A 12,876-nucleotide genomic window follows, 5' to 3' on the forward strand; every position below is an offset into this window, starting at 1 on the left:
AAAAAATAAGCAAATACTAGAAACTGATACTGGGCAGTGAGTTAATAGGTTGGTCCCAAAAAATCATATAAAATAGCATATGCTTGCATATGAAGTGTTCAAGATTGATAATATAATAGCATGAAACAATAAAAAATTATAGATATGTCATAGATGTATCAAGGCCTCTTGTTCTCTGAATCGGGGTGGCAAAACAACGTGATACTAGATTAACTCGCTAATTAACACCCACAAGTGTCACCTCATTAAGGCTCTCAAACAGTTCTCTCATCACTTGCTAAAACTTTCATTTTGTCGTGATGGGATTATGCCAAAGAAATAATAGATACAAGTAGAGGGTTTCATTGTGGCTTGAGTTTTTGTACTATGGACTAAGTTTTATCTCTTTCGAGCTCTTGATGTATTATATTTAATTTTACATACACACACCCTCAAGAGAAAGCCGGACTGTAGTGTTACCACTATGAACGTTAACAAACGCATAGTCAAAATCTGAGCTAAAACTCTGGTGGATCGTTCATTGACCAACCAAAAGTTCATTATGACATAATGTACTTAATAGTCATAGAATGTTTTTCAATGAGTGACTTCCAAGCATGGAGGTTACACCCCTTTTCTTAGAGTACGCTCCAAAAAAAATAGAGGTTGAGGCATGGGAAAATTTCTAGAGTTATAGTTTTACCCTTAGCCTCCGTAATGGAAGTTCTATAAAATGGAAATGGTGGATAGGGAATCTGTAGAGTTGCTCTACAAACATTTCTAAAAGGTCTATGATATCCTAGATCAATATAGGTGCATGTCTGTCTTAGATGCATTTTTGGGTCCATATGGGATATCTCTTTAATAGTGAATGTTGCTAGGTTTCAGATATGCTAGCAACAGTTGTGTAGTTTATTTGAGAAAATGTGTTCCTATAGTTTTTTTACCTATTCTCGATATGCACGACGAGGTCATTTCTAAACATTACCCTAAACACACAAAGTATACTATTGCAAGAGATATGCATCAAAATAGTGTATCACAACAGTTAGATGAGTTCTACATAACTATGACTCCAAGATAAAATATCATAGGAACTCGCGACCGAAAGAACAATTGTATGGAGGACGACCTGCATTCTACTCCCTTTTCTTAGGTTCCAGATTGCATCCATTGGTCGACAACAGCTACCATGTGACATGTTATTTTAGCTTGACAATATAGTAATAAAAAATGCTTGCAAAATATTCAATCAATATATGCTCGAAGTCGAAAACAAATCATTTATAAGTTGGAGTGACTATTTATAAATAGGGGAATGTTTGTTTCAAAATATTGGAGTGAATATTCCTAGGGCAAACTAATAATGTGCCTTGAAGAGAGCAACACCTTAGGAGATACAAGAGGTACAATAGTGCATCAACATTGCAAATGATGGTTCACGGTAAACCATGGTACTTTAGTTTAAGCTTGTCTAACTTTTAACTATTTTTCCAATAACAGTAAATGCTCCTGGATGTCTTTGTTGTTATTTTCTTGAATCCATTAGAAACTTTGGTCATGGACCTGAAATTTTCCTACTCGAGCTTGGACTTGAACGGTTTTCACAACCCTCTACAAGTCAGTCTCAACTTATAGACTATTTAGATATGGATAATGGCTAGCCCTCAGCATCACGGTAGTAGTGGTTGGTGGGAAAATTTCTTCTGCATTAGACATAAGAAGAAAGAACCAAGTTATGCACAAGAAATATATGACTAACAATTAACAATTTTATAACAACACGGATCCAAATTGTCCTTTAAGTTATTCAACGTTTACATACCATAATTCAAATTGTTCTAAATTACAAGAAATATGAGGCTTAATGACTTATACATCAAAGAGCAACAGAGAAGCTATTATAGGGAGAGCTAAACTCATTAAGTTACAACCAATAGAAACTACCTAGGAATTTTGTGCCCATTATAATATGGTGTTCTGTAGGACAAAACTCATAAATTTGGATAATGAGATCTATAGACTTGCAATATATTACAACTACATTTAATATCACATGTCCAATACTTAAAAATAGACCGGGACCTGCTGACATTTGAAGCACTAGAAAATATTTCCCCTTGTATAGTTATCTTCTTCTATTGTTGCACAAAACAATAAGTATACCTGCATCCAATGTTGCCACACCATCACAATCTTCCTTTTTCCATACTTCATTAAGATCAACCCCATCGTTAATCTACATTATAAACAATAGATTGTCAACTCATAGGCTTGTACATAATTAAAAAGGCCATGCACCATGCTCAGTATTAGCACCATTCATAGGGGAAGTACTATTAATGAAATCGTGATAGCTACGAAACTTTCCCACATAGACCTTAACTAGATCACCTCACCTTTGCCATCACTGATCCCATGTAGTTCTCCAAGATTTTTGCTTGCTCTTTTCTTGAGCCTCTCAAGATGGATAAGCCCATGTCTAGGATAGTCTTAATTTTCTCCTTTGATTGAAGAGGTCGACATGTTTCCAATAGTTTTTCCACATGCATCATCAAATTTGTTTTGTTATCACACCACCTGCAGTAATATTCCATATCCAAGAAAATACCTCCTCCAACAGTTCCAGCCATCGAACTTTTAAGAGCACAGTGAAGGTGCCCAACATGCCCACATTTGGTGTTCTCACCAATAGTAGCCTCACACTTCATGTAGTTATAACCTCCACAGGAATAGTCAACAACCATACCACAGATAATACAACAACATTCAGCACGGAAATTAGGCATTGTGCAGAACATGTCATAATCATGTGCTAGTGAAGATTTAATAAACCGTAACTTCTCTTTAGTTGGATTTGCTAAGAGATTTTCAAGTTTGGGACCCCTCAATTGCCGAGTTCCTGGAGATTTCAAAGTGTTATATAATGACACAAAATTGGACAAGCTGGGCATGCATAAATAAGAATGATTAATCATTATATCAAGTGAAGAATCTATTTCACCCTTATGTGATGGCCTTGTAGTACTAGATAAATATTCAAGAAATCCCTAGGTTATATAATAAGAAAACAATGGAAGAATATTAATGTGTATTTAGATGTTAGAATGCGAGTCATGGGCAAGGAGAATATTATTTTTCTTCCTTTTATGAGCTAAGATATGATTGGGGTAAAAAGCACTGTTTGAATGGGTCGAGTGGATTTCAATGTCACTTGGTCCATATAAGCAAAAGGGTGCTATCGACAATAGAGGTAGTAAGTAGTTGCCAGATTAATTAAACATAAAAATGCAACACAAAGTTCTAACCTCTTTGAATCACGCTTCCCTCACAAGGGATCTTCCATATAAACATAGAGAAGAATGTGTTAGGGTCGGTGTCCGGAAATTCTCTCTTGATAAACTCTTCAACATGCTTTTTACTTCTGAATAGTATCCTTCTACCATTAGCATCACGAAATCGTGAGGGAGGGATAAGATACCTACAAAAAAGTTATAACCACACGATAAGTCAAAGATGTAGATAACATTTATTTCCCCGAGAATAATTTATTTGCTGATCTTTATTGGTCCCGGTCTATGACTAAATTGAAAATATATACACTATACTAATATGTGCATCTTTTCGGAGGGAAAAATATATTGAACTTTAGAACAAAATTATTTACCTATCATGCCAGTGCCCAGTATAATATCTCTTTCCCACTTTCCATTTCCACTCATCTCCAAGACATGGCCAGTTTATAGGAGCATAGGGCAAGCCCTTTCCATATGCATTAGCCTCGATGGGTATTGCAATAGGGTCATCTTCAATTTTACACATTTCTGATAAATAAAGCTCCTTAGGTCTGTTCTTTCCTATTACCAAGCCATCACAAACCTGAATAGAAAAATAAGAACCTCAATAAGGCATAGCTCAAATCCCGTTGAACTCAACTCATAGTGATATATAGTTTCCCGCCACTAATTTTGTAGGAGAAAACCGTGAAGAAAATGTCTGGAATTCATACACTGGTGATAACCTTTTTATGTGGACATCCTTATTAGAGTTACACCCACGCCCCCTAGCTACACCTGCTCAAGATCCAGAAATATAGGGACCAATCACTAGAGCTCGTGCACGGCAACTTAAATATAAGGTGCTTTGATGTCTACGAACTTTCTCGAGAGCTCATCGGGATACGATGTCACATATATAATGAGGTAACTAGCATGGAAAAGGGGGACACACACTAGAGCATGATCAAACATGTAGATGGTATAAATCATATAAGAGTGGTGATGCAGCTTCAAGAGGATATTATAAGACTTTGCGTGTGTCATAATGTCGTATGAAGGCATGGATGAAATATAAAAGATGCTTCGTAATTTTGTCCATAACCATCTATAGGTGATGCACCACCTCAAATTTGGCCACACTAATGTTTTTCAGAATAAAGACACTAGGAGGTTTTTAGAGTCCTATAGAGGGAAGAAACCAACCTAAGGATGGATCCCCATCTATCCTTCTTAAGTACCCCTTTAAGGTCTTCGTATACGATTGGGTTTTTGTTTAGTTGCATATTATCATTCTTTCTATTTTGTGTAAACACATGTGTCAAATGACTGCACCTGAACCACTTTTTGGTAATCCAAACTAATCAATCCTCCATCCATATTCCAAGTGTTGTGATTGATATTCACCATTCTTGTGTGTTCTCCATTGCATGCAGGTATTATAACTTCTCACACTCAATGTCAAATGACCTGTAGCCACGTCATGCATTGTTTTCGTTGGAGAGCGACCGATTCTTTGAATCACTGGTCACCCCAACTCCACTAGAATGCAAGTGTGCCCCTCCTCTTCCCAAGTAGCAAAAATGCAATTCTAGATCTGAGGTTGGACCCAACAAGGACGGAGGTGATGGTGGGTCACGTGCTCGTAGCAATGGGGAGTGAGAGGAGTTGGGATGTTAATACCGATTTACCACATGATATGGTTGAGCATGGTACATCAAATCATAGTTAATTTGGAAAAGTGTACATAAATCAATATCAAATTAGATCAAGACACATATGAGAAATGATGTGGCACATGGATAACCCGATCGGGACAAATATGACAATAGATGTGTCCAACCAGTCGGTACAATTTATGGACATAATCCACTTTAGAGGAAAAAATATGGTTGGGGCTTTTCACTAATATGATTTTCTATATGAATAGGGTAAATATTCCACCAATATATGCATATTTAATGTTCCAAATTTAGGAAGGCATTTCACATGATTAGCACACTACTAAAAGGGGTTAAGAACAAATGTGGTCCTGGATGAAGTGGTGCTAGAGATAGAGTCGTCCGATTCAGAGTCTAGAGCCAAGGTTGGACAAATTTTTGACACCAAGGAAGATGGTGGCACCCCTGATGGTCGTCTATATGCCCCACACTCCTCTCCCCACGAAGACAGGGACGATGCCTATGAACGGGCTCTGTGTCCCTCGCTCCTCGTGTGAGTCCAAAGGCGGACCGAGTGGTGCCTAAGTAGGAAGGTGATGAAGAGATGACACGAGAGAGGTGCGCAACCCTAACCCTAGTGTGTACCCATCACCAACCACACGCAAAGAACAACCCTAACCCTAGTGTGTCGCTACACCGCACACAAAGCACAACCCTAAACCTGGTGTCACCCTCCCTCCGCTTTCCCCGTCCGCTGTGTTGCTAACCCTGCTATAGCATAGTCACATCCAATCACACCTTCTCCCCAAGGATAACTCCACTCCTTCGAGTTGGATCTAGAGGAGTCAGATGAATGTGCACGACGCTAGATTTGAGAAACCCGTGAAGGTAAGTGAGACCTCAAAATGTCCTAATCCTTTAAAAATCATATATTTTTACCATTCAATTTCCCTAGATATTGCATTTAGCACCGAAGAAAAACAAACTAAATGGCAAACCAGACTTTTCCACATAAGAACGAATGACAAAGCAATTGTGCACAAGACTACCAAATCTAGATATTGACGAACCGGAATATGTGTGGAAACTCTTGGGCGATGCCAGGTGGACGAGGAGCAGGCGACGCGGGGAAGAAGGTGGCGGAGGCAGCTCGCTCGCGTTTCGCTCCATTAGATTTTGTGTCGTGATTGACCATATGAAGCATCTCGAGGGGCGGATGAAGGGGGGAAGCCAAGGGGGATCTGGATCTTGCTACGTGCTGCCGCAAATGTAGAGCAAGTGGTGGTGGCCTGGTAGGACTGGAGGGGTCCCGGTTTTATTGTCTTTCTTTTCATGTACTTGTATATTATTTCATCAATGTGTATTATCTTGAGATGTCTCATATATTTCCACTCTTTTTAAAAGTATAGGGTTAAAATCGTTTGAGAGTTCTATATTCGAGTAGAACACACTAGTAGAATGTCTGGTTGCGTGCATCTACCCCAACCAGGCCCACGAGGGAAGAATTTGGCCCATTTGGTTGGCTGCATCGCATACAAATGTTGGCCCTCACGGAACTTAAAGCACTCCCGAGCCAGTCCCTTTAGGAACGATCAAATTGATAGTTTCCAGCGAACCATGCTGGATCGAGCCACATCGAGCGCACGTGGTGGGTCTCCTTGCACGAGAGAATACATGAGGGATGCGAGCTTTGTACATGGTTTCTTCTCCTACCTCCACTAAACTCCTCCCTAATCTTATTTTTTGTCCCTTTAATCTACACAACAGTACTTCAATTCGAGATAAGGTCTATACAAAAAAGATGCACATCAATGTCATGGTTCCATTCACGTGATTGGTTCATAGTTTTGTCAACCGTAGACGACGAGGTGACCTTCCGGAGTGGTCATGGCATCCTGTGTGGCTATGAACATAGAAGAAAAGGGGAAGATCATAGAGGAGTAGAGGGAGAAGAAGCATGGGAGAGAGAGGGGAACGAGAGGAGGGGGCGAGCCGGGAATGATGATGTGTCCCAACGGCTCGTCGACCGGCGCGACGCGAGGAGAAGCGACTGCTCGAATGGGAGGCATATGCGCTCGGAACAGGTGCTGGGAAAGTCCATCACCTCTTGGAGCAACAACACGATGAGAGTGGAACGCGTGGGCGAGCTCGATCAGCAGGTGTCCGTGGCGGTGCATCGGAGGAGCCGACAGGGGCGAACTTCCGACCTGACGCAACGGCCGCGCATCAGTCCAACGGAGGCGGGAGCGTAAGTAGGGCTACGCTGCGAGGCGGTGGGCGGGGGCCATGCAGCGGCGTGTCGGCACCGTGAGTCGGGCGCTCTATCTTTGTACCGAATGAAGCGTGAGGTCATGCAGAGAACCCTCTGTGTTGGATTAGGGGGGATGATTTTGGATTGGAGGTCGACGTCGAGGGAGGGGCGGCGCTCGCGTATGCCTTTGTGTAACTCGAGAGTTTGTCGGGACTGTCGTTCATAAAGACCTTGTGTTTTGGACGCATTGTGCAGCTTGATTGCAAGTCAACGACCGGAGCGCGATCGTCTTAGCCGTCATGAAGACGGTCGACAACTTCATCCACGTCGATAGGGTCAACGCCAAGTCCGCCATCGCGAGCACACTATTAAGAACTCTATTGTAACTCACTCTCTCATATGTATGTGTTAACTCTTAATCACATTGTCATCCAACCAAACACAGGTCACTTGCATCTGCCAAGCCAATGCACAAAACCAAATGGCAAGAAAAAAATCCTTCTCTAATGCAGACAATCTATATGCAAGCAATCAAACTAAGTACAGATGATGTTTTTATGCGTGCATTAGCTTAATCGGACTCAAAAAAGACAAGTATGCAAAGTGCTGCAAACCAATCCGTGGTTGGATGGTTAGGAGGCTGTGGTATCCCCTGCCCACCAGAGTTCAAGTCCCAGACTTGACATTGGTGCTTGCATTTTTCTGGATTTATTTTAGGTCTTCCGGCGATGTACTTTCAGTGGGAGGAGACGTTCCCGTCGATAATGAAGGCGTCAGTGGCGGCTTCGTCAATCTCAAGATTATGTGCCGGCTTAGCCTCTCGAAGGTGCTCATAGGGATAAGGTGTGCGTGCGTGCGTTTATAGGGGTGGGTGTACGCTCATGTATGTGAGCGACTTCGAATGTACTCTGTTAAAAAAAATATGCAAAGTGCTAAAAAAAATTCAAGTAACCAAACGCCTCGTGGTAGTTTCAATCCCACTTGTACGTATACGTGGACACTGCCACGCAGGCAGGTAGTGTCAGTGTCTGCAGCCAAGGACACATCATCCCAAGCCACGGCAAACTATTGGACAGCGCCACGCGCGCAGAAGGTCTACGTGGCCTCTCGCGCATCGACGGCCGATCGGCGCGCAACCGACGGCACAGATGAACCCACGTACGAAACCACAAAATAAATAAAATCTCTCGCAATTAAAGCTCAGCACGAAGCAACCCCTCAAATGGCAACTCCCCCGATCCCGAAGACGACGCTCCGAGTCGGCTCCCACTGATCGCTTCTAGAAGCTTCCACAGAGCTCCGGCCCGCCGCCATGGCCGCGCCCTTCTTCTCCACCCCCTTCCAACCCTACGTCTACCAGGTCGGTGCTGCTCCCATGTCTCGCACGTTTGTCGTCCCCGCGTAGATGCTAGGTCTGGATTCGAGGTCGTGGGGGCTGGATCCGCATGATCCGTGGCGCTCTGCTCCCGATTGGACCCCCTCTCATGATCTGATCCTGTTTGAATTGCGTGGTTCCCCTTTTTGCAGAGCCAGCAGGGATCTGTGACGGCGTTTCAGATATCCGGTGGGGATGTGCAGGTCCTGCAGGTAGTTTCCGGTGCCTAATTCTCGCTCGCCTGTTCTATATTCAGATGAATTCAGTTGTCTTCATTTCTAATTACTGATGGGAAAATGGTTTTAAGGTGATGGTGAAGTCGCAGGACAAGTTGACGGCGAAACCAGGTAATTCAACCCACTCGTTTCTGTTCTGCGGCTGAAATTTGCAGGTTGCAAGCTTAACAAGTATAGTTTGAGTGACATGCCGAATACATTTTTAGTTACTCGGGTCTGCTAGCCTGGTATTCATGTGGCACTTGGCAGAAATTGTTAAAAAGTGTCACCCACAGTTTCAACTGTATATTATTCCTAAAACGATTTTAATGTTTTGTATACCTATTTGGCATGCCCACTTCGGTTTTGTTCAATAGCACCTTGAAAAATCATTGTGCATCAGCCGTGTGTTGATAGTTGTTACTGCAAGGTGCTTATCATGTCACTTATTTTCTTTCTATGTATGATGCGACACTCATATAGGTTGTTTGCGTGTACCTTTTTTCTCTCATTGCTGTCAATGTTCAGGATTTGGGGAACTGCTAGCTGCTTGGTCCGCTGCTGAGTAGGGATTAATCGGCGAATCGGCCTATTAACTGAATTATCGATAACCCATTTCTCGCTAGATTAACTAGGGTCGTATTGATATATCCTACTAGGCTACATGGCAACATACTATGTACTAAATGTCTGAATATGCGATCCTGGGCTACATAGTTACATACACATCATGAATCTTCACAGATCACATAGGAGAGGGGAGATTACCTTGATGTTTGAGGAAGCCATGGACAGAGGACGGGCGGAGTAGGCGAGGAAGCAGGAAGAAGTAGCAAGCTTGGGGAAGCAATCTTGAGGACGGCGCCGTCGGCTGGTCGGTGAGGAGACGGCAAGCTCGGGGGCGGGGGCACTGGATGCTCCTCGTTGCTGGATGACGGGAGGTGAGCGGATGAGGGAGGCTCCTTGGAGGAGGGGAGGCGCTGGCTGGTTGATGTTGCTGGCGGCTGCTTGGGGCGGAGGTGGTGGCGGCGGCGGCTCCTCTAGAGAAGGAGCGGAAGCCCTAACCCTAGAACGGGAGAAGGGAGGGATATGTGCGGCTGGGAGAAGGGTTGGAACCAGGCTATATTTTGTGGGCAAAATGAGCTATGCCTCCTCTGGCAGTTAGCCAGCCCATCCGATAATTCGGCCTTTTATTGGCTATCAGACCGATAAATCAGCGGGCCCAGTTAATGGGCCTAATAGGGGGTATTTGGTTCGGAAGGGTGCCGTGCAGCAGTAATTTAAATATCACGATATTTTGAATATTGATTGCTGTACTTTTTACCTTTTTAGGTACAATGTGTTACATGTCCGGGAACATTCAGATGGACAACAATTACTTGCCTGAAAACGACGGAGGCGTGTGGCAGTGGATATTTGGAAAAAGTATAACCAGCACTGTTTTCTTCAATCCTGGCCCTGATGATGGATATGTGGGGATTTCTGCGCCGTTTCCTGGGAGGATACTGCCTGTTAGTATATTTTTTCTGTGCAGTCATTACGTTGTTTATGTCTTAGCATCATCTTCTATTTTTCAGCTTAGCTCTGAGTTGTCTCTATACTTACCATGCAATGCCATAGGTTGCTCATGTCAATTACATCATTATTTCTCCTCATCATTAAAAGTTTACAAATCCTTTGTTTCCAAAATAGAATTCTGTCACTTGTTTGTGTTACTAGCTGTGTAGTTACCAATTGTCCTTGGCTGCAGACATTGAATTTTAGTCCTTCGGAAGTAATGATGAGATAAATTCTTGGTGGTAATAGGATGCATTAACATTAAAGTTACGTTTAAGTATGAATTTGTTTATCCTATCTGCCTATGTTGGCTTTAAGGTCTTTGTTGAGTTAAAAAAGGGGTAGCTGCAGTTTTATCTTGTCAAACTAGTAATAATACACTCATTGCGAATATGTATAGCTCATTTTAGTGATCATGGTATCTTAAATCACATATTACTTATATTGTCAACCGAAGCTGTTGTCTTGGTCTCACCATAATTGCTTGCTTTTGTTACAGATAGATCTAGCGAACTTTGGTGGAGAACTACTTTGCCAGGTAAATTATCTTGAATTCTGTAATCAGCTTTAAAACAGTCGCATGGACCTCATAATGTACCAAATTGCAGGCAGATTCTTTCCTCTGCTCGGTCAATGATGTGTCAGTCACAAGTACAGTTGATCAGCGGCCACGCAACATTGAAATTGGTGCAGAGGTAGGATAATTTTTGAGGTGCCTTATTGATTATGAGGTCATGTGGATCCTGCAAGTTTGTGTTCAGTTCATTTGGCATGCTTCTGGGCAACTTGCTAGCCAGGAAATGAAAGATGCACATTTTCTTCTACAGATGATCCTCAAACAGAAGCTTAGGGGTCAAGGGATGGCCTTCCTTGTCGGCGGTGGGTCAGGTACACTTCACCCTTACATCGCAGTGTTGAGTGTTAGCGTAGATATTAGTAATTAAAGGCTTAAAGCTGCAATGCTATTTATGTTGCTTAAGTTTAGACCTGAATATTGTAGGTCTTAAATATTACAAAGCTGTGAGTCTGTAAAAGCTCTAGGACATGTTGATGCAATATATTGCTGAAACCTGAAATATGTCATGGCAAACCTTACTTTTTACTCAAATATGGATGTTGTTGACATGGGAGTACTTGGTACAGCATCTGATTCAGTATCCTTGCAGTGTTTTGTGTTATACTGTTACCAGCTAGATTTTCTGGGAGCACCAAATCTCTATTTTATTTCACACAAGCATGAAACTTATCTGATGCTAGTTTGGTTTGGGCACTAGCTTGCAACTTTGGTAAATTCGACAGGGTCATAACTTTGGGAGCTTTTGCTCTTTACCTTTGTCAGTAATGCAGAAAATTCTTGCTCCCCGGGAGGTGATTACTGTTGATTGTGGTTGCATTGTGGCTATGACAAGCACCATCAGCTTTCAGTTACAGAACCCTACCCAACATAGAAGAGCAGTCCTTGTATTCGGGGTGAGTATACCCTACTTCTCCTTTTACTTCTACTTGTTCAAGAAGAGCAGTATGCTTCCTTTGTGTTGAGATGTCCTTTGTTTCGTTGCACTGAGAAGCATCATCTTATGCAGGGTGTCAACCAGCTAAAAGCATCTCTCACAGGACCTGGCGTCGTTTTCATTCAGAGCCTACCCTTCAGTCGGCTCTCGCAGCGCATCGCAAGGTAAGAATGCTGCCGCAACACATCTCTTCCCAGTTCCCACAGCCCTCTTGCTTGTAACTGACTGTAAGTGCATTCATGTATTCTCAAGCAGTAGATCAGTGGCGGCCCCAAGCTTGAGAGACAACCCCAGGTTCTTCATCCAGATCATCATGTTCTTCTTCCTGGCCTATGTCATGATTGTGTCGTCAATAATTCTGACGGATGTTTAGGTGATGCTGCGACGAGCATTTTGTGTAATCCTGTTAGGATGTTCCCTGGAAGTTCGAAGAGTCAAAGTTGTTACACCTTACAGACCCCCCATCCCTCCTCTGTAGATGTCGTGTCCCGGGTATGAGTAAGCCTGAGAAGAAATCGCACAGCTGTTGTTAGAAAACATAGTGGAAAGTTTGTCAGTTTTCTTTTGTAATGGTTTGCAACGACGAGCCCTTGTTCGTGTGTACACAGCAAGCTCAGGTTGCACAGCATAGGGTGAATATAACCGTTGACATTGACTTGGATCCCATTGAGCAGTTCGGTCGATAAAATTGTTGGCTTATTTCTGCAAGCTCGTATATCTGAATTCACCGAGTGGATGTCGTTTATCAGCGAAAATTAGTAGGCCGTCTATCTGGAAAGTTGTGGCTAGAAGAGTACTCCCTCAGTCCGGTAAAGAGTGTACCTTTGACTTCAAAATTTATCCATAAAAGAGTATACTTTTATTTTCTCAATGCATTTTAAAGTAGAAAAATCCTCTTTTCTCATCACACGGTAATCAAGACCAATAACATTTTACACATAATCTTCTTAATTTTTTTGTGATTAATTAGCACATGTAATTAGTGGGGAATCTCCCCTTGCCCAACCGTCATGTGGTTCCTTTCGCAACAGACGGCTCTCTCTCATCCCCTG

The 12,876-nt window shown here is 42.6% G+C and overlaps 2 protein-coding genes across 2 annotated transcripts; one reads left to right on the top strand and one right to left on the bottom strand.

Moving 5' to 3' along the window:
- Window positions 1-1,252: 1,252 nt before the first annotated feature.
- Window positions 1,253-10,082, bottom strand: LOC123452207. Its single transcript, XM_045128818.1, has 6 exons — window positions 9,525-10,082; window positions 3,647-3,858; window positions 3,288-3,460; window positions 2,379-2,881; window positions 2,146-2,218; window positions 1,253-1,685 (listed from the first exon to the last, which is right to left on the bottom strand). Exons 1-6 carry the CDS (start codon window positions 9,543-9,545, stop codon window positions 1,612-1,614), a joined length of 1,056 nt encoding a protein of 351 aa, XP_044984753.1. The 5' UTR covers window positions 9,546-10,082; the 3' UTR covers window positions 1,253-1,611.
- Window positions 8,370-12,523, top strand: LOC123452208. Its single transcript, XM_045128819.1, has 10 exons — window positions 8,370-8,526; window positions 8,694-8,753; window positions 8,849-8,888; window positions 10,089-10,267; window positions 10,813-10,851; window positions 10,922-11,008; window positions 11,141-11,201; window positions 11,653-11,783; window positions 11,897-11,988; window positions 12,080-12,523. The coding sequence occupies exons 1-10, from the start codon at window positions 8,479-8,481 to the stop codon at window positions 12,195-12,197; spliced, it is 855 nt and encodes a 284-aa protein (XP_044984754.1). The 5' UTR covers window positions 8,370-8,478; the 3' UTR covers window positions 12,198-12,523.
- The last annotated feature ends 353 nt before the right edge of the window (window positions 12,524-12,876 follow it).

The sequence above is a fragment of the Hordeum vulgare genome, chromosome 5H, assembly GCF_904849725.1.
Source record: "Hordeum vulgare subsp. vulgare chromosome 5H, MorexV3_pseudomolecules_assembly, whole genome shotgun sequence".
NCBI lineage: Eukaryota > Viridiplantae > Streptophyta > Magnoliopsida > Poales > Poaceae > Hordeum > Hordeum vulgare.